Raw genomic sequence first — 24,642 nt, 5'->3', positions numbered from 1 at the left:
TTGACTGTTGGAAACTCGTCAAACAGTATTCCATGTACAAAGTTTGGTTTGTACGTCTGCACCTTATGGGCCCTGCACACAGCACTATCCAGCGAAGTGATGAGGCTGACTGTTTAGCAACAAAAGCTGCTAAAATTTCAACTGTGGATATAGACCTTACACTTAGCAAATCAGAAATTAAGGGGTTGGTAGGGTTAAGAATTAGGAGCTTTTGGCAGGACTTGTAGGATAATGGAGATAAGGACAGACACCTTTACAGAGTTCATAAATCAGTTGGTTTATAGAAGAAGGGCTTAAAACAAGATGGGAAGAAACTATATTGACACGACTTAGAATTTCCCACAGCATGCTTAATTATACCTTGTATCTAATTGGAAAACTACATTCTGTGTCGTGTACATTTTGTCGTTATGAAACTGTTAAACACATACTATTTCAGTGTGAAGCATATAAGTTTGAAAAAAATGCAGGCTTCGTTACATTCCTTGGGGTTGATAGTTTTCATATAAAACTTTATTAAGTTCTGGAGTGACCTTAAGTTAATTCAGAGTATTAAGCAGGAAAAGGCATGTAATAATAGTAATGTCACAATTATATCGGGGGACGTCAATACGCAAGGGAATTGGGAAAATCAGGTTGGTGTCGGATCGCAAGGGAGGGAATTTGTTGAATGCCTATGAGACGGCTTTATAGAGCAGCTTGTGTTGGGGCCTACTCGGGGAAAGGGTAATTACCCTGATCTTATTCGGGAGCTTAAAGAAAAAGAACCCTGAGAAGGCAGTGATCATAATATAATTGAATTCATACTGCAATTTGAGAGGGAGAAGCCTAAGTCACATGTGTCAGTCTCGCAATGGAACAAAGGGAATTACAGAGGCATGAGAGGGGAACTTGTCCGGGTGAATTGGAGGAGGCTACTGCAGGGATGACGGCTGATCAGAGGTGGCTGAAGTATCTGGGAATCGTTTACAAGGCGCAGGATAGACAAGTCCCACAGAAGAATTTCTCAAATAGCAGGGGAAGGCAAACGTGGCTGACAGGGGAAATTAAAGAGAGAACATAGAAGCGTACAGCACAGCACAGTACAGGCCCTTCGGCCCACAATGTTGTGCCGACCCTCAAACATTCCCTCCCATATAACCCCCAAGTCAAATTCCTCCATATACCAGCCTAACAGTCTCTTAAATTTTACTAGCGTATCTGCCTTCAGCACTGACTCAGGCAGGGCATTCCACGTACCAACCACTCTCTGATTAAAAAAACCTTCCTCTAAAGTCCCCCTTGAACTTCCCACCCCTTATCTTAAAGCCATGTCCTCTTGTATTGAGCAGTGGTGCCCTGGGGAAGAGGCGCTGGCTATCCACTCTATCTATTCCTCTTATTATCTTGTACACCTCTATCATGTCTCCTCTCATCCTCCTTCTCTCCAAAGAGTAAAGCCCTAGCTCCCTTACTCTCCAATCATACTCGATACTCTCTAAACCAGGCAGCATGCTAGTAAATCTCCTCTGTACCCTTTCCAGTGCTTCCACATCCTTCCTATAGTGAGGCGACCAGAACAGGGCACAGTACTCCAAGTGTAGGCTAACCAGAGTTTTATAGAGCTGCATCATTACCTCGCGGCTCTTAAACTCTATCCCTCGACTTATGAAAGCTAACACTCAGAAGGTTTCTTAACTACCCTATCTATCTGTGAGGCAACTTTCAGGGATCTGGGGACATGTACCCCCCAGATCGCTCTGCTCCTACACACTACCAAGTATCCTGCCATTTACTTTGTACTCTGCCTTGGAGTTTGTCCTTGCAAAGTGTACCACCTAACACTTCTCTGGGTTGAACTCTATCTGCCACTTCTCAGCCCACTTCTGCATCCTATCAATGTCTCCCTGCAATCTTCGACAATCCCCTACACTATCTACAACACCACCAACCTTTGTGTAGTCTGCAAACTTGCCAACCCACCCTTCTACTCCTACACCCAGGTCGTTAATAAAAATCACGAAAAGTAGAGGTCCCAGAACCGATTCTTGTGGGACACGACTAGTCACAATCCTCCAATCTCAATGTACTCCCTCCACCACGACCCTCTGCTTTCTGCAGGGAAGCCAATTCTGAATCTACCTGGCCAAACTTCCCTGGATTCCATGCCTTCTGACTTTCTGAATAAATCTACCATCTGGAACCGTGTTAAATGCCTTACTAAAATCTATGTAGATCACATCCACTGCAGTACCCTCATCTATATGCCTGGTCACCTCCTCAAAGAACTCTATCAGGCGTGTTCGACACGATCTGCCCTTTACAAAGCCAAGCTGACTGTCCCTGATCAGACCATGTTTCTCTAAATGCCCACAGACCCCATTTCTAAGATTTTTTTCCAACAGCTTTCCCACCACAGACGTAAGGCTCACTGGTCTATAATTACCCGGACTATCCCAACTACCTTTTTTGAACGAGAGGACAACATTCACTTCCCTCCAATCCTCCGGTACCATTCCCGCAGACAACGAGAACATTAAGGTCCTAGCCAGAGGCTCAGCAATCTCTTGCCTCGTCTCGTGGGGCAGCCTGGGAAATATTCCGTCAGGCCCCGGGGACTTATCCGTCCTAATGTATCTTAACAAGTCCAACACCTCCTCTCCCTTAATATCAACATGCTCCAGAACATCAACCTCACTGATATTGTCCTCACCGTCATCGTTCCCTCTCATTCGTGAATACCGAAGAGAAGTATTCATTGAGGACCTCGCTCACCTCCACAGCCTCCAGGCATATCTTCCCACCCTTATCTCTAATCGGTCCTACATTCACTCCTGTCATCCTTTTGTTCTTCACATAACTGAAGAATGCTTTGGGGTTTTCCTTTACTCTTCTCGCCAAGGCCTTCTCATGCCCCCTTCTTGCTCTCCTCAGCCCCTTCTTAAGCTCCTTTCTTGCTACCCTATATTCCTCAATAGACCCATCTGATCCTTGCTTCCTGAACCTCATGTATGCTGCCTTCTTCCTCCTGACTAGATTTTCACCTCACTTGTCACCCATGGTTCCGTCACCCTACCATTCTTTATCTTCAGCACCGGAACAAATTTATCCCTAAACATCGACCACATGTCCATAGTACATTTCCCTGGAAAAACATCATCCCAATTCACACCCGCAAGTTCTAGCCTTATAGCCTCATAATTTGCCCTTCGCCAATTCAAAATATTCCTTTCCTCTCTGATTCTATCCTTTTTCATGATAACGCTAAAGGCCAGGGAGCGGTGGTCACTGTCCCCCAGATGCTCACCCACTGAGAGATCTGTGACCTGACCCGGTCCGTTACCTAATATGAGATCTGGTATGGGATTCACCCTAGTCGGCCTGGTAACATACTGTGAACAGTAACTGCTCCTTTCCCAAAAGAGGATTCTGCTACATTACCCACCCTTTCTGTAGCTGTAATAGTATCCCTGACTAGCATTGCCACCCCTCCTCCCCTGACCCCCCATCCGTTTTAAAGCACTGAAATCCAGGAATATTGAGAATCCATTCCTGCCCTGGTGCCAGCCAAGCCTCTTAAGGACTGTGTGAAACCTAAGGAAATGGCATATAAGTTGGTAAAAACGTGTGGGAGATTGGATGATTGGGATGCTTTTAAAATCCAACAAAAGTGTACTAAAAGACAATAAGAATGATAAAGATGAATTATGAGGACAAACTAGCTATTAATATAAAACGGGATGCCAAAAGTTTTTTTTTTCGTCAGTTACATAAAGAGTGAAATGGAGACGAGAGTTGATATTGGACCACTGGAAATTGACGCTGGTGAGGTAGTGATGGGGGACACAGAAATGACAGATGAACTGAATGAATACTTGGTATTAGTCTTCACTGTGGAAGACGCTCGCAGAGCACGAGAGGTCCATGAGTGTCAGGGGGAGGAGTGAGTGACAAAGGAAAAGTGCCAGGCAAACTCAAATGTCTTCAGGTGGATCAGTCACATGGGCCAGATGGACTACATTGCAGAGTCCAGAGGGAGGTTGCTGAATGGATGATGGATGCATTGGTGACGATCTTTCAAGAATGACTTGATTCCGGCATGGTCTTGGAGAACTGGAAAATTGAAAATTGAAATATTTAAAAAATGGAGGAAGGCAGAAAATGGAGAAAGGAAATTATAGGCCAGTTAGCCTGATCTTAGTGGTTGGGAAAGTGTAGTCTGTTTTCGAGAAGATTTTCCAAGGTATTTGGAGTCGAATGATAAAATAAGTCAATGTCAGCATGGTTTCTGTAAATGACAACCGTGCCTAACAAATCTTTAGAGGTCTTTGAGGAAGTGAAAAGGAGGGTGGGTGGATAAATGAGAGGCAGTGGATATCACTTACTTGGGTTTTCAGAAGGCCTTTGATAAGGTACCACAGATGAGGCTGCCGAACAAGTTAAAATCTTATGGCGTTGCAGGACAGATACTGGAATGGATACAGAAATGGCTGACAGGTAAGAGACAGCGAGCAGAGATAAAGGGGGCCTTTTCAGGTTGGCTGCCAGTGACGAGTGGTGTTCCCCAGAGTCAGTATCTGGACTGTTACTTTTCATATTGTTTGTCAACGATTAAGATAATGAAATTGATGACTTTGGGGCAAAGTCTGCAGATGATATGAAGGTAGGTGGAGGGGTGGCAAGTGTTGAGGAAGCAATGCGATTGCAGCTGGACAGACAAATTGGAAGAACAGTAAAAAAAAAGTGGCAGATTGAATACAGTATTGGGAAATGTATGATAATGAATTTTGGTCAAAGGAATAATAGTGTGGACTATTATTTTAATGGGGAGATAATTCAAACATCAGAGATGCAGGGGACTTAGGAATCTTCGTGTAAGAGTCCAAGAAGGTTATTTCGCAGCTTGAGCCTGTGGTAAAGAAGGAAAATGCAATGTTGGCTTTACTTTGAAGGGGAATAGAATATTAAACAAAGGAGATAATGCTGAGCCTTTAAAACACACAAGTCAGGCCGTACTTGGAGTTTTGTCAATGTTTTGGGTCCCATGTCTCAGAACGGAGAAGGGATCTCATTGAAACCTAACATGTGTTGAAACGACTAGACAGGGTGGATGTGGAGAGGTTGTTTCACGTGGTGGTGATATCCAGACTAGAGGGCACAGCATCAAGATTGAGGGGAGATCTTTTTGAACAGAGGTAAGGAGGAATGTTTTTATCCAGAGAGTAGTGACCCTGTGGAATACTTTTCCACAGAATGCGGTGGAAACTGTCTGTGGGTATACTTAAGGCGGAAGTTGATCATTTTCTGATCGTTCAGACCATCAGAGGATAATGCGAGAAGGCAGGCGTATGGGGTTTAGTGGGATCCGGGATCAGCCATGATGGAAACTCCTCCCGTGTTTATTTCACTCTCCGCACATTTATATTTACAGGGACTTTACTCCTGACGCCGGTCCCAGGACCCGACCCGTTTACAGACCCGGAGTGGAACCAGAGCAGATTCTCAGCCACTGACTTCCATCCCAAGGCCAGAAGAAAGGATAAAGTTTCTCCGTGAACTTATTCCCAGTGAAGGTGTGGAGATGGGACTTGGTCTCCGCGTTGTAAAATGAAACTGCCCCGGACTCGTAACTGAGATAAACTCCCACCCTCCCGGGGATGGGACCGGCAGGGAGACGGGACTCGGGGGAAGTGAGAACATCGAACACGTCATAATCCCGATGTAACACATCATCTACCTGCCTGATGATCCAGAATCCGGTCTCCGGACTCAAACTGACCCCTGCCTTCCTGTCCACAGACTCTGCGGCGACTCCTAGACCCCAAACCCTATTCCCCGCCACCTCCACCTCCCAGTAATGTCTCCCCGATGTGAATCCCTCCGATCCCAGCACACGAGCCCGATTTGTGAATCTCTTCCCGGTGTCAGGGAGATCCCTCCAGTTCCCGGTCCGTCTCACACTCTTCCGATCCTCAGACACCTCGAGCTCCGGGTGCGCCGTTTCCACATCCACGGTGACAGAGACTGGGGAGAGAAACAGAGAATTAGAGAGTCCCTGGGGATCGGGAGGGACGGGGAGGGAGACTCAGGCAGCGCGGCCCCTATACCGGAATATAGGCCGCTGGGTCTCAGGCACAGTCAGGTGGCTGACAAGAATCTTTCCCGGGGTTTTACCCAGTCACAGCGGATGGAGAACCAGTATCTCCCTGAGGTTTAGCTTCCGGTCCGGACAGCGGAGTTTTCCCGATGAATAGACACAGAATGCTGGAGGGTCTCTGCGGATCAGGCAGCATGTGTGGAGAGAGATGAACAGTCTACGTTTCAAGAATAGAAACAAATAGGAGAGATAGCCAGCAGAAACGGGCGTGGGGTGGGGGTGAATTCAGATGGTAAGGGGTGAGTGAATGGATTTGAACAAGATGTCACAGAGGCTCTTCGGCACAACTTGTTCATTCCAATCAATTTGTTTTAATGAGCTAGTCCATTATTCCTTTCCACCTTTCTTATCCACATACCTGCCAAGATGCATTTTAAAACATTGTCACTGTACCCATCTCTACAGTTAATCAAGGGCCCATTGTAAACGTGGGTAGCCCTCTTCGCTGTCCACTATGCAATGATTTTAGTGTCACCCAGAAACCTACTAACTATATTCCCTACATTCTCATCGAAATCATTAATATGAATGACAAACAACGCCGGCCCCAGCACAGGCCTCCAGTCCTCTGTGTTTAAGAGACACTTGGACAGACACTTCAATAGGCAAGGCACAGAGGGAGGCGGACCTACTGCCGGCCAATGGGATGAATGTGGATAGAACAATAGAAGCACAGAACACCACAGCACAGAAAACAGGCCATTCGGCCCTTCTAGTCAGTGCCGAAACTTTATTCCGCAAGTCCCATTGACCTGCACCCAGTCCATAACCGTCCAGACCTCTCCCATCCATGTATCTAACCAATTTATTCTTAAAGCTTAAGAGTGACCCGCATTTACCACGTCAGATGGCAGCTCGTTCCACACTCCCACGTCTCTCTAAGTGAAGAAGTTCCCCCTAAACCTTTCCCCTTTCACCCTAAAGCCATGTCCTCTCGTATTTATCTCTCCTAATCTAAGTGGAAAGAGACTACTCGGATTTACTCTGTCTGTATAATATTGTAAACCTCTATCAAACCCGCCCCCACCCCATTCTTCTACGCTCCAAGGAATAAAGTCCTAATCTGTTCAATCTGTCCCAGTAACTCAACTCCTGAAGACCCGACAACATCCTAGTAAATCTTCTCTGCACTCTTTCAGTCTTGCTGATATCCTTCCTATAGTTAGGTGACCAGAACTGCACACAATGCTCCAAACTGTGTTTTAAAAAAAGATGGTAAATAGGTCAGCACAGAGGTGGTGGGTCAAAGGGCACATTTCTATGCTGTACAGCCATAGCTCTGTGAACTGTTGACTGAGACCATACCCACCCCCATCGGTGCAGAGAATTCCAAACAGACAGTGACAACTGACCTTTGACTCCTCAGACAGAGGAAACATCCTCCCTGCATCCTGCCTGTTGAGCCCTGAAATAACTTTGTGTTTCCCTAAGATCTCCACTCATTCTTCGAAGCAGGGAACAGAGAAAAAAGAACAGTACTGCACAGGAACAGGCCCTTCATTCAATTTTAGTTCATTTGTGAGTGTGAAGTGTAAAATGGAGGAGTGTGGAGGTTAGAGATAGTAAAGGAGGTGAAAATGGCAACCAGTAGGGGTGAGATGAATGCCAGTTTGAAGCAGAGGCAAGTGGGGGAGGGATGGAGAGCCTGCAAGTGAACTGTGTGTGTAGACGTAACGAGAAGGTGGAGGGGACAAAGCTGGGAGATGTAAACTCGTCTACATCTTTATTCTTTCTACCAAAATGCATGCACGACTTCCCTACTCAGTAATCTTTTCATCACTTCTTCGCCCATTTTCCTGATCTGTCTCTGTCCTTCGCCAGATTCCAAGCTTCAGCAGCTCTACTTGCCCTTCAGCTGTCTTCATCTCATCTGCAAGCTTGGTCACAAAGGCAGGAATTCTGTCGTCCAAATCATTCGTTGTCTATCTTGCCTTTGTGAAACTTGAAGAATTCCAGCAGATCTGTCAACCAAGATTGCTCCTTCAGGGAAGGCATGCTGTCTTGGGCCTATTTTATCATGTCCCTCTGTGTATCCAAAAGTTCGTCCTTAATACTGGACTGCAACATCTTCCCAAGCACACCACATCCATGCCAACCATTTCACTGAAGAAAGACCAATTCATGTGTAATTTCCTTTCCTCAGAGTGAAGTGACCTTTGCAATATCCAGTGGCCTTGAATGATTCTGAATCTCGTGATTCTTGAAAGATCATTAATGACGCATCCACATTCACTTCAGCTACCTTTATCCGAACACTGGGATGTAGTCCATGTGGTGCAGGTGATTTATCTACCTCAGACCTTTCACCTTCCCACACACTCTCTCCTCAGTAATAGCAAAAACGTATGTCCCCTGACACTCTCAGCTTTCTGACGAGCAGCGGATATCTTCCCCAGTGAGGTTTGACACAGAACAGTACGCAATTCCCACTACCATGTCTTTGGCATGTTCCATAGGTCCAATATCCACACTTACCTCTCTCTCACTTGGGAAATATTTGAAATAAAAACTTTCTGTATCTACTTGTGTATTATTGGCATGTTTTCCCTCGTATCTCATTTTTTCTCGCCTTATTATTTTAGTTACAATCTGTTGGTGATTGAAACCTTCTTGATATCCTGCTAATCTCTGTTAAAATGTATGCCCTGTCTTTTACTTTTATGCTGTATCTGACTTCCCTTGTCAACCGCAGTTACCCTATCCTCCCAGTATAATACATCTTCATATTCGGGACATATCTATCCTGTGTCTTCCGAATTGCCCCCAGAAACCTCAGCTTTTGCTATTCATGTTCCCTTTCCAATCTACTCTGGTCAACTCCTCCGTCATGTCTCTGTCATTCCCTTTACATCACCCTAATACTGATACATCCAACTTTACTTCTCCATCTCAAACTGTGGGGTGGGTTCTATCATTTTCAGTTTACAGCTTCCTCAGGGTTATTTTACCTAGAGCTCCCTAATCCTGTCTGGTTTGTTACACAAATCCCAGTCGAGAATTGCTTCTCTCCCAATAGACTCAACCAGAAACTATATTAAAAAGTCATCTCTTAGGCACTTTACAAATTTCCTCTCTGGAATGCAACACCAACTTGATTTTCCCAATCTACCTGCATTTTGAAATCCCCCATCCCTATTATCACCTTACCCTTTATACATGCCTTTTCTATCTCCTGATGTAATTTGTACCCCATACCCTGGCTACTATTGGGAAGTCTGTATACAACTCTCACCAAGGTCTTTTACCCTTGCAGTTTCTTAATTCTACCCACAAAGATTCTACACCTTCCAATTTTGTGTCACCTCACTAAAGATTTGATTTCAGTTCTTTTTTTTTTCAACAGACCCTCCCCAGCCTCTCTGCCTACCTGCCTGTCCTTTGAACACAAGGTGTATCCTTGGATGTTGAGCTTCAAGCCACGATCGTCTTTCCACCACAACTCAATGATGCCAACAACGTTATACCTGCCAATCTCTACCTGTGCTACAACATCATCTACCTTAATCAGTATACTGGAGCAATCAAATATAACACCTTCAGTCCTGTATTCATCAGCCTATGCGACACTGTCCACAGGAACTTAAGCAAGGTCTTTGATGTTGATTATAGACGACACTGGGGATATTCTCTGAAATTCTGGCACCCCGACTATTGGAAGGATGACATTTCACAGGACAGAAGGCCTCAGAAGGAAATTACCAGGACTGGGGACTGTAGGTTAACAGGAGAGAGTGGATAAGCGGGGTCTATTTCTCTGGAGTGCAGGGTGTTGAGGGATGACCCGTTATTGAACTGTATAAAATCATAAGAGACTTAGATAAGGCAAGAGTATTTTTTTTCCTGAACTTGGGAGTACAGAATCAAAGGGTAAGAGGGGATCTGTGGAGTAACTTTCTCTCAGAGAGGGAGGTGGGCAGATGGAATTTGATATCAGCAGAAACATAGAAACATAGAAACATAGAAAATAGGTGCAGGAGTAGGCCATTCGGCCCTTCGAACCTGCACCGCCATTTATTATGATCATGGCTGATCATCCAACTCAGAACCCCGCCCCAGCCTTCCCTCCATACCCCCTGATCCCCGTAGCCACAAGGGCCATATCTAACTCCCTCTTAAATACAGCCAATGAACTGGCCTCAACTGTTTCCTGTGGCAGAGTATTCCACAGATTCACCACTCTCTGTGTGAAGAAGTTTTTCCTAATCTCGGTCCTAAAAGGCATCCCCTTTATCCTCAAACTGTGAACCCTTGTTCTGGACTTCCCCAACATTGGGAACAATCTTCCTGCATCTAGCCTGTCCAATCCCTTTAGGATTTTATACGTTTCAATCAGAGGCCCCCTCAATCTTCTAACTTCCAATGAGTACAAGCCCAGTTCATCCAATCTTTCTTCATATGAAAGTCCTGCCATCCCAGGAATCAATCTGGTGAACCTTCTTTGCACTCCCTCTATGCCAAGGATGTCTTTCTTCAGATTAGGGGACCAAAACTGCACACAATACTCAAGGTGTGGTCCCACCAAGACCTTGTACAACTGCAGTAGTACCTCCCTGCTCCTGTACTCGAATCCTCTCGCCATAAATGCCAGCATACCATTCACCTTTTTCACTGCCTGCTGTACCTGCATGCCCACTTTCAATGACTGGTGTATAATGACATCCAGGTCTCGTTGCACCTCCCCTTTTCCTAATCGGCCACCATTCAGATAATAATCTGTTTTCCTATTTTTGCCACCAAAGTGGATAACTTCACATTTATCCACATTAAATTGCATCTGCCATGAATTTTCCCACTCACCCAACGTATCCAAGTCACTCTGCATCCTCTTAGCATCCTCCTCACAGCTAACACTGCCACCCAGCTTCGTGTCATCCGCAAACTTGGAGATGCTGCATTTCATTCCCTCATCCAAGTCATTAATATATATTGTAAACAACTGGGGTCCCAGCACTGAGCCTTGCGGTACCCCACTAGTAACTACCTGCCATTCTGAAAAGGGCCCGTTTATTCCCACTTTTTGCTTCCTGTCTGCTAACCGACTCTCCATCCACATCAATACCTTACCCCCAATACCGTGTGCTTTAAGTTTGCACACTAGTCTCCTGTGTGGGACCTTGTCAAAAGCCTTTTGAAAATCCAAATATACCACATCCACTGGTTCTCCCCTATCCACTCTACTAGTTATATCCTCAAAAAATTCTATGAGATTCGTCAGACATGACTTTCCTTTCACAAATCCATGCTGACTTTGTCCAATGATTTCACCGCTTTCCAAATGTGCTGTTATCACATCTTTGATAACTGACTCCAGCAGTTTCCCCACCACCGACGTTAGGCTAACCGGTCTATAATTCTCCGGCTTCTCTCTCCCTCCTTTTTTTAAAAAGTGGGGTTACATTAGCCACCCTCCAATCCTCAGGAACTAGTCCAGAATCTAACGAGTTTTGTAAAATTATCACTAATGCATCCACTATTTCTTGGGCTACTTCCTTAAGCACCCTAGGATGCAGACCATCTGGCCCTGGGGATTTATCTGCCTTTAATCCCTTCAATTTACCTAACACCACTTCCCTACTAACATGTATTTCCCTCAGTTCCTCCATCTCACTGGACCCTCTGTCCCCTACTATTTCTGGAAGATTATTTATGTCCTCCTTAGTGAAGATAGAACCAAAATAATTATTCAATTGGTCTGCCATGTCCTTGCTCTCCATAATTAATTCACCTGTTTCTGTCTGTAGGGGACCTACATTTGTCTTTACCAGTCTTTTCCTTTTTACATATCTATAAAAGCTTTTACAATCAGTTTTTATGTTCCCTGCCAGTTTTCTCTCATAATCTTTTTTCCCCTTCCTAATTAAGCCCTTGTCCTCCTCTGCTGAACTCTGAACTTCTCCCAGTCTTCAGGTGAGCCACTTTCTCTGGCTAATTTGTATGCTTTTTCTTTGGAATTGATACTATCCCTAATTTCTCTTGTCAGCCACGGGTGCGCTACCTTCCTTGATTTATTCTTTTGCCAAACTGGGATGAACAATTGTTGTAGTTCATCCATGCAATCTTTAAATGCTTGCCATTGCATATCCACCGTCGATCCTTTAAGTGTCATTTGCCAGTCTATCTTAGCTAATTCACGTCTCATACCTTCAAAGTTAACCCTCTTTAAGTTCAGAACCTTTGTTTCTGTATTAACTATGTAACTCTCCATCTTAATGAAGAATTCCACCATATTATGGTCACTCTTACCCAAGGGGCCTCTCACGACAAGATTGCTAATTAACCCTTCCTCATTGCTCAAAACCCAATCCAGAATAGCCTGCTCTCTAGTTGGTTCCTCGACATGTTGGTTCAAAAAACCATCCTGCATACATTCCAAGAAATCCTCTTCCTCAGCACCTTTACCAATTTGTTTCACCCAATCTACATGTAGATTGAAGTCACCCATTATAACTGCTGTTCCTTTATTGCACACATTTCTAATTTCCTGTTTAATACCATCTCCGACCTCACTACTACTGTGAGGTGGCCTGTACACAACTCCCACCAGCGTCTTCTGCCCCTTGGTGTTACGCAGCTCTACCCATGTCGATTCCACATCTTCCCGGCTTATGTCCTTCCTTTCTATTGCGTTAATCTCTTCTTTAACCAGCAACGCCACCCCACCTCCCCTTCCTTCATATCTATCCCTCCTGAATATTAGATATCCCTGCACGTTGAGCTCCCATCCTTGGTCACCCTGGAGCCATGTTTCTGTGATCCCAACTATATCATAATCATTAATAACAATCTGCACTTTCAATTCATCCACCTTAATACGAATGCTCCTTGCATTGACACACAAAACCTTCAGGCGCTCTTTTACAACTCTCTTAGCGCTAATACAATTATGTTGAAAAGTGGCCCTTTTTAATGCTTGCCCTGGAATTGTCGGCCTGCCACTTTTACTTTTCTCCTTAGTACTTTTTGCTTCTACCCTCACTTTACACCCCTCTGTCTCTCTGCACCGGTTCCCATCCCCCTGTTGTGAACTAACCTCCTCACACCTAGCCTCTTTAATTTGATTCCCACCCCCCAACCATTCTAGTTTAAAGTCACCTCAGTAGTCCTCGCTAATCTCCCTGCCAGGATATTGGTCCCCCTAGGATTCAAGTGTAACCCGTCCTTTTTGTACAGGTCACGCCTGCGCCAAAAGAGGTCCCAATGATCCAAAAACTTGAATCCCTGCCCCCTGCTCCAATCCCTCAGCCACGCATTTACCCTCCACCTCATCGCAATAGCAGCCTCAAAAAATTCTATGAGATTCGTCAGACATGATTTTCCTTTCACAAATCCACGTTGACTTTAGGCTAACCGGTCTATAATTCCCCGGTTTCTCTCTCCCTCCTTTTTTAAAAAGTGGGGTTACATTATCCACCCTCCTGTAGCAATAAGTTCAGACAGATACACAAATAAGGAATGATACCAGGGATATGGTACAAACACATGCAAATTGGATCTTAGTTTTGCAGATAGATGAAGGGGACCGTGGGTTCAACATCTGCCATTGCTCTTCCCAGATCATCCTCCTGAGGAATCTCACCCTGGACCCTGTCTGCGAACTGTTGATGTGACGTCACGTCAGAGGGCAGCTCAGTGCACAGAGCAGACAGACTGGGTAAGGACGGCAGATTTCATTCCCAAATGGGAAGTTGTGCCTGTCTCTTTGGCCATGAGTCACACTCTCATAGTGTGTATGTGTTGATTGTGGTAAATAACAGTGTGTTTGTGTGTACACATTGAAGGAGAGTGTGCACATTGAAGTATTTGCATATCACAGTGTGTCATCACATGTCTGGTGTGTGCTGACAATGTATGACATGTGAGTGAGTTGTTTAAATAAATAACTCACTGTGTCTGAAGATATTGGTCTCCAGGTTACTGAGGGAAGTAACAACGTACGTTGCTGAGGCTCCGACTAAGACCTGCCAAGCCTCCTTGTGTATGTGTGTGAGGAGGTTTGCAGGCCGATTATGCTGTGTGTGCTTCTCCCGAGGTGTAATAGTGACCGATATCAATGCTGGTTGGAGTGTCCGGGCTCAGTCTCACAATGATTCAATGGGGTGGTTTGATGACAACAGTGAGGATCGCGACTCCAGCAGGGGGCAGACCTGAGTCAATGAAAGTCTGCAGTCACAGAGAGGTCAGTCTGCAGGTCTGCAGTCCGTGGATATGATCAGTCAACGTTTCGGGCCGGAGCCCTTCGTCAGGACCGAAACGTTGACTGATTATTTCCACGCATGATGCCCGACCTGCTGAGTTCCTCCAGCATGTTGTGAGTGTTGCTTTGACCCCAGCATCTGCAGAGTATTTTGTGTTTACAGAGAGGTCAGACTGGGCAAGCAGGCTCAATCTCCCAATGCTTCAACGTGGTGGTTTGATAACCATGACCGTAAGACATGGGAGCAGAATTAGGCCATTTGGCCCACCGAGTCTGCTCTGCCTTTCAATCGTGACTGACTGTTTTTCTTCCCTCCTCAGCCCCACACCCCGGCATTCTCCACGTAACGTTTGATGCTGTTCAATCTCGAACCAACGTTCCCTCTAATTTTTAGTAGTCAGTGTGCACGAAAATCTTATGTTGTGCAAATTATTTTCCTGTGACAAAAGTATGTGCGCACTGAATGCACAGATGGCATGTAGATTTACAAAATATTTGACATAAAACTGCACAGAGTAACAGGAAAATTACATACATATTTAAGTCACTCAGTTATTTTTTTTCTCTCTCCTGTCTTTGGCATTTACCCATTCTTTGTAAACTCTATCTAGACTAATAGAACTTCAATCCAATTGGTAGCTTTCGATTCTCATTAACATATCCACATGACATTCACCTAAACGGTTTCGCAGCTTGTTTTTGAGTTGATTCGTTAGGCTAAAACCTCGCTCACAGTCCGCACTAGACACAAGAAAGGTTCCCCCAATGTCCATCAACTGTGCGAGGTCACAAAACTGTTCATTTTGAAGTACAAATGCCACCGTTTGAGCAAAGTTTGAAATCAGTTTGGATTTAATTTTTTCTTGCACGGAAAATTTGAAATCATTAAACTGTCTAACTAGTACCGTATTTTCAGCTAGAAAATCATGATATTTTTAGACACAAGGCATTAACTTTTTCATCGCCAAATATGAAGTCATAACCTGTAATTGTGGAGAAATCAAAAGCTGACCATTCTTGTACCTCATCTTCAGGAAACCTTTCTTCTAAATGCACACAAAGACTATGTATAAAAGTCAACAGCGAACTTGTATTTACTGTGATATTTTCTTCACGTTGTTGGCTTAGCAAAACTTTAACTTTGTTACTACATGAAATACTGTCTCCCAGATCCCAGAACAGGAAAGGTGAGGTGACGTAAATTAGTGACGTACATTGTGGTATTTGAAAAAAAAACGACTAACTAGTTTACAGAAACATTTAGCTAAAAGATTATTTTCAATAAGTATAATTATTAATTACTACATTACTTCAGGTAACTAAACTTTTGTGCACACATTAATTTCCTTTGTGTGCTGGTTGAAAAATGTGTGTACGTGCGCACACACGCACAGCTTAGAGGGAACATAGTCCAGAACCTATCACGTTCTACCTTAAATTCCTCCAAGGACCTGGCCACAGCTGCCTGTGGTAACAAATTCCACAAATTCACCACCTTCTGGCTAAAGAGCTTTCTCTGCATCTCTGTTTTAAATGGACGCCCCACTATACTGAGGCTGTGTCCCCTTGTCCTACACTCCGCCACCACGGGAAATATCCTTTCCACATCTACTCCTGGCCTTTCAACATTCAGAAGTTTTCCAGTGAGATCCCCCCTCATCTTTGTAAATTACACTGAGTACAGGAACAGAGTTATCAAACATTCCTTGTATGATATCCCTTTCATTCCTGGATTCATCCTTGTGAACCTCCTGTGAACACTCACAAATACCTACACATCTTTTCTTAGATGAGGAGCCCAAAACTGTTCGCAATACTCAGGGTGAGGCTTCACCAGTGCCTTATAAAGCCTCAGCATCACATCCCTGCTCTTATATAATCAACCTGTTGAATTGAATGCTAACATTGCATTTATCTTCCTCAACATCGACTCTACCTGCAAGTGAACCTTTAGGTTTTCTGCAGAAGGACTCCCAGATCGCAGATTTCTGTTTTTTCCTCCCCATTTAAAAAAAATATTTCTAATATCAAAGTGCATGACCATGCATTTTCCAACATTGTATTTAATTTGACACTTTCTTGCCCATTCTCCTCATCCACGTATTTGTGCAGCCTGTCTGTTTGCTCAACACTACCTGTCCCTATACCAATGTTTGTATCATCTGCAAACTTGACAACAAAGCCATCCTTTCAATCATTGATATACAGCATAAAAAGAATTGGTACCAACACTGACCATGGTGCAACACTGCTAGTCACTGGCAGCCAAACAGGAAAGGTTTGTTTTTCTCTCATTTACTGCCTCCTACCCTGCCAACTTTTCTGTAATACCGTGGGCTCTTAACTTGGTAAGCAGCTTGTCAAAGGCCTTCTGAGAGTCCAAATACACAACATCCCTGCATTCCCGTTATCACTCCTACTTGTAATCTCCTCATAGAATTCCAACAGCTTCATCAGGCAGGATTTTCCCTGAAGGAAACCGTGTTGACTTTGTACAATCTTGTCCTGTCACATTAAGTACTCCATCATCTCATCCTTAACAATTGGCTCTATCATCTTCCCAAACACAGAGGTGATGCTAAATGGTCCACAATTTCTTTTCTGCTGCCTTCCTCTTTACTTAAAGAGTAGAGTGACATTTGCAGTTTTCCAGTCCTCTGACGATATGACAGAGTCCAATGATTTCTGAAAGATGATTTCTAATGCCTCCGCAATGTCTACCAGTGATCTTTCACAACACTGGGGTGCAGTTCGTCTGGTCCGGGTGACCTATGTACCATTAGGTCTTTCAGCTTTTTGAGCACCTTCCCCCCTGTAACAGTAACTGCACCCACTTCTCTTCCCTCGCACCTTTCAACATCTGGTATAGTGCTAGTGTTTTCCACAATGAAGCAAAATACTCATTTAGTTTATCTTCCATCTCTTTCTCCCCCGTTATTATATATCTGGACTTATTTTCTAGTCGTCCTAACTCCACTCTCATCTCTATTTTTTTTACATACTTGAAAAAACATTTTTACTATCCACTTTGATGTTGTTTGCTCGCTTGCTTTACAAAGACAGGTGTGTGAAAGTGGCCCATATGATTGTGGCAGACCTGCATCACCCCACCACAAACTGTACCAGTTGCTACCAACCGGGAAACGGTACCGCAGCATAACTCAGGACCACCAGGCTATAGGACTGCTTAACTCATCTGACATAATGGTATTTCGATGTCACATTGATTATCCTGTTGTACATACTATTTATTATAAATTACCGTAAATTGCACATTGCACATTTACACAGAGATGTAACGTAAAAATTTTTACTCCTCATGTATAGGAAGGATGAAAAAATATTCAATTCAATTCAATTTCATATTTCATTGCTCCCCTCCCAATCACTCTTGTACTTGCTCTCTGCAGGTATTTAAAAGCTTCACAATCCTCTGTCTTCCTACTAATTTTTGATTTGTTGCATGCCCTCTCTGCTTTTACATTGTCTTCCCTTGTACTATTTTGCTATTTGAGTATTTATTTATTTTTGGAATACACCTACCCTGCACCTTCCTCATTTCCCATAAATTCACACCATTTCTGCTCTGCTGTCATCCCTTCCAGAATCTCCTTCCGGTTTGCTTTGGACAACTCCTCTCTCAGACCACTGTCATATCTTCTACCCCTCTGAAATACTACAACGTCAGACTTTACTTTCTGCTTATCAAATTTCAACTTGAACTCAGTCATGTTGTGAGCACTGCCTCCTAAGGGTTCCTTTACCTAATCACCTCTGGTTCAATACATAACACCCAATCCAGTAGAGCTGTTCCCCCAGTAGGCTCAACGACAAACTGCTCAAAAAAGCCACCACATGGCATTCAACAAATTCACTCTCTTGAGATCTATTACCAACCGGATTTTCCCAATTGACCTGCATGTTGAAATCTCCCATGACTATCAAGTCCTTTTGATTGGCCTTTTCCACTTCCAGTTGTAATCTGTGATCCACATCCCATCTACTGTTGGGAGGCCTGTATATAACTGCCATCAGGTCCTTTTACCTTTGCAGTTTCTTAACTCAACCCACAAGGATTAAATATCTTCCTATCCTATGTCACAACTTTCTACTGATTCACCAGCAGAGCCACGCCACCCTCTCTGCCTACCTTCCTCCACCACCGATACATTGTGTAACCTTGGACATCCCAACTACAACCATCCTTCAGCCACGATTCCGTCATAGCCATAACATGGTATCCGACAATCTGTAATCGAGCAACAAAATCATCCACCTTATTTCTTATACTCCGTGCATTGAGATATAACACTTTGAGTACTGTATTTGCTACCTTTTTTGATTCTGCATCCCTTCTGCACTGATACTCACCCTGCTGGCTGCAATTTTGTCCTCGCATCTGTCAGCCCCATCTGACAGTCTACACGCTGTCTCTGCTTTTTTCACCATCAGTCCTAATCAGAGTCCCTTCACTCTGGTTTGCTCGCCCCTGCCAAATGTGTTTAGACCCTCCCTTTCAGGTGTATCGAACCTCCCTGTGAGAGTATTGTTCCCTCTCGGGTTCAGGTGCAATCTATCACTTATGAACAGGTCATACCTCCCCGAGACGAGATTCCCATGATCCAGGAACCTGAAGCCCTGCCTCATGCAGCAGCTTCTCAGCAACACATTAACCTGTCAAATCCTCCTGTTTCTACCCTCAGCAGCATGTGGCACAGGCAGCAACCCAGAAATTACAATCCTGGAGGTACTGCTTCTCGGCTTTCTACCAAGCTCTCCAAATTCTATTTTCAGGACTTTTTTGGTGTTACTTCCTATGTCATTGGTATCAATGTGTACCAAGATATCTGGCTGTGTTCCCTCCCTCTCTAAAATGCTGCGAACACAATCAGAGATGTCCCTGACCCTGGCACCTAGGAGGCACATACCATTCGGGTGTCCCATTCATGTCCACAGAATCTCTTGTCTGTTCCCCTGACGACTGAGTCCCATATCACTAGAGTTCCCTCTTCTCCCTCTAACAACAGTGACAGTTGCCCGTTCAGCAGGCGGGGGCAAAGACCTGCGTCAGTCAGAATCTGTACTCCCAGCGCACGAAGGACTTGTGTGTTTTTCTGACTATCCCGGTCACCACACTGATACCCGCTTTTGTTCACTACGATATCATGAAATCAGTATTAGTTTCCCAGCTCCTGTGGTGGGGTTCAAACTCATGTCTTGGCGTGTTAGTGCAGTGGCCTGGGATCGGGACACAGTGGTTCATCTGCCAGTCCCGTGTATTGGTTGTATTCTGGCCCTGTGCATGTGTGTTCAGGGGTCTGATATCTCCAACTGACCATGTGACAGTGATGCCTCCCAGTCGGTGGGGCTGATGTGGAATAAACTTCAGTTCCCCTTCAGCCATTATTATAGACAATCTTCACTTCAAGTTATAACTTAATTGTGTCTCAGAAACAAGAAGAAAAAAAAAAACCTTTGCAAGTTTTACCTCGATTAATGACATCAAGTGTTTCTCTCAGCACTTTGTTCAAAAAATAGGGGTGATAGAAATTTTCAACTGGTAAGGCCTCATCAGTCACTGACAATTCCTGGATATCATCATTAATCCTGTAAGTATTAAACTGCTGGTTATAAACTGGAAATCTAAACTATTTTACAAATCCATGCAGGGTTTCAGTAAAGAGCATGTCCTACCTCCTGTTCCGACGAGCTTCCTCCTGAAATAAATAAAACACAAATCTGATTAGATTTGGACTTACTGTCCGCATCCTGAATTTCATCCAAACAATTACAAGGTGTTAAAAATTTCCAGCCCCACAGTCACTCACATACGCAGACAATACAGAACCATGGGGTAACTTACCAAGAACATTTCTGAAAGTTAGTCTGAGAGAATACAACTTACAGGAAAGACAGGGCAGGTTGTGCATTTTCATTTGGATATGACGTCAGGGTGATAAGATGGAGGAATATAAGATCAGTGATGGATTTCATTGCGTTCAGGTGGAGAAAGTACCTCTATTTACAGGGAGACTTTTGGGAAGATGAAATTGCAGATGGATTTTAATGAATCCGAGAAGAAATTTATTGAAGGGAACGTGGAACTCGCTGCCACAGGAGTGGTTGAAGTAGAACAGCGGAGATTGAATGTAATGGGGAAACTGGATAAACATGGAGTTCGGGCACTGTTGCTGGGTGTGGTGAGCAGGTGGGAGGTGGATTGTGAAGCACTGAGACTGATAGGAGAAAATGGACCAAAAGGACTGCTTATGATGGAGGATGGGACACAATCCCATGTAAAATTAAACCGAAGGTGTAAAGTGAAAAGTGAAAGTTTCCTTAACCTGATGGATCCTGGATATAGAGGATAATTCTGATGTGTGGGTCACATTCTTTGTTCTCAGTGATTGACAGATAGATCCTCGCACCCATTGCACCAGACAAACTCACAGACTGTGACTGGAACTGGGTCTTTACGGAAGTTTTAGAGGATATTTATTGTGGTAATTAAGGGCACAATCAACAGATCTGTGTTATGATCAGAGTAAATCATTTCAGAGAAGATTGCATTCTGTCCTGGGATGTACAGAAGTTGCGTAAGGTCATTTTTGGGACAACAACAACCGTGAATAGTTGCATCAATTGTCTGGTGAGAAACAGTTTACTGCCATTTGTAAATGCTGTGTGTAGGAGCAATGTCTCTATTTTCTGTCTGCATTGTATTCAGTGTTGCATGTTTATAAAGGTAACACGTCATGTGAGTGGGGCGTGGTAATAACGCAGGGATTAAGTTATATATTTGTGTTTTGTTCTGGGCAGTTTTCAGCTGAGGATAGACGGATGTCATATCTTTTGTTGACCGCTTCACTGCAGCTTAATTTACAATTAATTACGCTGAAGTTTCATCGCTTCAGGATTGTACGGTGCTAATGAAGGGCATAATACTTCGACATTTTGGAACGTCTTTATTGTCGTGATTGGAGGGCGCTTCATACAAGCATAACAATCTGTGCAATATTGCCAGCAGTGACAATTGATTTTTTTTTCCGAATTGGCCACTGTGCTGTGTTTATTTCAAATATACCAGTGTTCATTTAGTGCCCTTTGACAGAAACAAATTGAAATATAACCTCTCACCTTGAGAAATATCATACTGTCTTTTTGATCCATCTGTTCCTTTAACTTTGAGACTTCCTCCTGAATAATCCTGATATTCTCTTGAATCTCTCGAAGATTTTTCTTCATTGTACTCAGAATCCTCGCCTCTTCTTCCCCGAGATCCCTGAGTAAGCTCTGCTCTTTCTCAGTGACAATCTGGCGCAGTTCAGCAAACTGGGATGTGATGTGGGACTGAACGCTGTGTGACTGATGCTGTTGAATGAAGGGCAAAGATTAATTTACTGTATTGCTGTGTTGCATTTCCTTATGATATTAAGGTGACTAGTCGGTCCATTAATGTCCATGCTAGTTCTGAGAGCATTCCCGGCAACCCCATTCCCTCACATTTTCCTGAAATCTATTCTCCCTCATTGACCCATTAACTACCACCTGATTCACATACAGCATCCCCACCATCACAGGGTTAATTGTAATTAACCATTCATGCAGCATATCCGCGGGATGTGTCTGAACATGCAAACTCCACACAGACAGCACCAGAGTTCAGGATCGCTGGAGCTGCGATACTCTGCTATTCTGCATTAGAGGGAGCAAAACTATACAGTAATATCAGAAATTCCGCTCAGGAAGACTCACCAGAACTCCAGAAATCTTCTCTTTCTGTTGCTGCTCCTTTTCCTGGAAGTCTGATTCCATTTTTGTGAGAGAGTCTAAGGAAGAATTTAGCTGATCCTGGAAGTCAGAGAGCGAAGGAAATAGAAACGAAGATGTATCAAAAGAAACAGGTGTTCAAACCCGATTATCGCTCACAAAATGCTGGAGGAACTGAACGACTCAGGCAGCATCTATGCTGGGGGAAAAATAGTCGCCGTTTGGGGATGGCACCCTTCGCTTGGACTGGAAATCAATGGGGCAGAAGCCAGAATAAAAAGGGTAAGATTCAGTCGGCAAATGACGGGTGAGACAACGTGAGGGGGACGTGGTGTAAGGTGATGAAGTTAAGAAGATGAGAGGGGTCAGGTGGGGAGGCAAAGAGCTAAAGAAAATGGGATCTATACGAAAGGATAATCGACCATAGAAGAAACGGGAGGAATTGGGACTGTATGGGATTCCGAATGGTGGCCAGTGAGGCGGTGTGGGAGTCAGGCGTAGCACTAGGCCCGCTTGGAGGTAACAGTGCCAGGAGGGAGATCGGTGCAGAGGAGCAAGTGGACAAGGGAGTTACAGTACGGACAGCGATCGCCACACAGCCTGGAGAGTTGTGGGGAAAGGGTGGGTCTGGGCTGTTGGAGGGAAAGATGTGTTTGGTGGTTGAATCCGGTTGGAGATGGCGAAAGTCGCGGGGAATGATGTGAAGGCTCCCGTGGTTCCAGGCAGAAGAACGGAGGAGAGAGTGAGGATCAAATTCAGGTTAGTTTTACCTTGTAGATTTTAACAGCTTCTTTAATCGGCATGAAGCGGTGCTCTCGGTGTTCCTGCGCAACTGCACAGATCAGACAGATCAGTGTCTTGTCCGTGTTGCAAAACAGCTTCAGTTCTTCCTCATGTTCCTCGCAGTGAAATTTACTTTCCTTCCCTTTCGGATTCAGGTTTAGATTTCGAGCTTTTTCAGCCAAATTTACTAAGGCCCGATTTACCCTGAGGGTGCCGTCAGCAAACACCTCTCTACATTCGGGGCAGGAGTTTCTCTCCTCCCTTTCCCAACACCGTGTGATACAAGAGCGACAGAAGTTGTGCCCACACTCCAGTGACACCGGATCGGTGAAAACATCGAGGCAGATGGAACAAATTGCCTCCTCGGTCCAACTCTCGGCCTGTCCTTTCGAAGCCATGTGAACTCCCGGCACTTCCTGATTCAGAATGATTTCACTTTCGGGGCGGGGCTGATCCCCTGCAGTACCGCGATTGTCCACTACATGTCGCTGCAGACTCGGGAAATGAACATTCTGCTGTTGGAGGTGTTCACTTCGAAGTAATAGTGGTAATTTCCATATCAGGGTGAGATCAGCAACACACTAAACAGGTCTGAACATAAATAAAAACTCGGCCATGGACTGCCTAAACCCGGCTGCGAAAGGAGGGGCGTTGGGCATGGGGCTTGCCACCTTATCTCGTAAAATGGCAGTGCACAGAAATGCCAAACGAACCTCCAAAGGCCTCATCCCTGGGACCGGTAGGACCTTCCCCGGAAGATCATTGAAGTCGTGTGGTGAAAGAAGAAGCCTCAGGGCCGATCAACCTTCGCCCTGGACAGGGGACTCTGGCGAGATGCTGGTGGGGGCCTGTGCCCCGGTAGGCGTGATGGGCTAAAGAAGAAGCAGAACAGAAATGCAGCCGGAGTGAAGAGCCTGGTTCAGTCTGAGGCAGGACTGAAAGGGACAAGTTCTGAAAAGAGAGGCACAAGAGACTGCAGATGCTGGAATCTCCGGTAAGAAATGTGATGCTGGAGTGACTGAGCGTGGCCGGCAGCATCTTGGGAGAGAAATGTATAATCGACTTTCCGGGACGAGATCCTTCATCTGGACTGTCTCAACCCGAAATTTCGATTGTCCGTTTCCCTCCACAGATGCTGACTGACTTGCTGAGTTCCTCCAGCAGCTCGCTTTTTTTTTCCAAGTGTAAAGAGAGTCAGACTGGGGTGTAAAACCGGGGTTAAGTAACTATTGAAAACAACTATTAAATTAGTTCATGCCATGAAAGTGGGGATGTGGAGAGAATATTGTGCTGTGACAAGACAGATGCTGTGGCTGCAGCGAAAAGTACAGGACTGGACATTCCACATCACAGGGTGGAAAACATTTTAGTCGGTGAAGTCCCGAAGAAACTTTCTGACTTTACCCATGTCTGTCCCAGCTTCAGTGAAAGGCCAGTTTCCACAATTCTGGACAGAGCCCAGACGTTGATGTTTTTTTAATTTTAAATCAAAATAAGCATTACACACCATAAATATTCACAAAGATAAACCGTGCAATGCCTTTACCCGAAGATCAGTGACCCTTCTGTCACGCAGCTGCTGTGGCACAGGCCCTTCCATCTTTCTCCACATATCTTCACCAGCCCACAGTCCGCAAAGAGGTGAGTGACCGTCCCGTCTCCACTGCAGTAATCTCGGGGCAGCTATTAGATTCATCCGAGCACATCCTGGTTGGAGTCCAACCAACCATTGAGCACGTCTACATGAAACGCCGTCGTA

General features: G+C 44.6%; 1 protein-coding gene across 1 annotated transcript; it reads right to left on the bottom strand.

Annotated features, from left to right (window-relative positions):
* Nucleotides 1-191: 191 nt before the first annotated feature.
* On the bottom strand, nucleotides 192-23,527 carry LOC140185296 (zinc-binding protein A33-like). Its single transcript, XM_072238682.1, has 6 exons — nucleotides 22,871-23,527; nucleotides 22,086-22,181; nucleotides 21,468-21,701; nucleotides 20,025-20,047; nucleotides 19,819-19,937; nucleotides 192-6,003 (listed from the first exon to the last, which is right to left on the bottom strand). The coding sequence occupies exons 1-6, from the start codon at nucleotides 23,279-23,281 to the stop codon at nucleotides 5,450-5,452; spliced, it is 1,437 nt and encodes a 478-aa protein (XP_072094783.1). The 5' UTR covers nucleotides 23,282-23,527; the 3' UTR covers nucleotides 192-5,449.
* Nucleotides 23,528-24,642: the final 1,115 nt, after the last annotated feature.

The sequence above is a fragment of the Mobula birostris genome, chromosome 20 (assembly GCF_030028105.1).
Source record: "Mobula birostris isolate sMobBir1 chromosome 20, sMobBir1.hap1, whole genome shotgun sequence".
Taxonomy (NCBI): domain Eukaryota; kingdom Metazoa; phylum Chordata; class Chondrichthyes; order Myliobatiformes; family Myliobatidae; genus Mobula; species Mobula birostris.
This window is presented reverse-complemented; position numbering and strand designations above follow the sequence as displayed.

Bases quoted from the DNA above. Each gene is read 5' to 3' on its own strand.
- LOC140185296 (XM_072238682.1), bottom strand. From the start codon at position 23,281: ATGGCTTCGAAAGGACAGGCCGAGAGTTGGACCGAGGAGGCAATTTGT. The intron at 21,702-22,085 runs GTGAGTCTTCCT...TTCATTCAACAG, and splicing joins AGAAGATTTCTGGAGTTCTG to CATCAGTCACACAGCGTTCA. The intron at 20,048-21,467 runs GTGAGAGGTTAT...TATTTATTTCAG, and splicing joins ACAGTATGATATTTCTCAAG to GAGGAAGCTCGTCGGAACAG.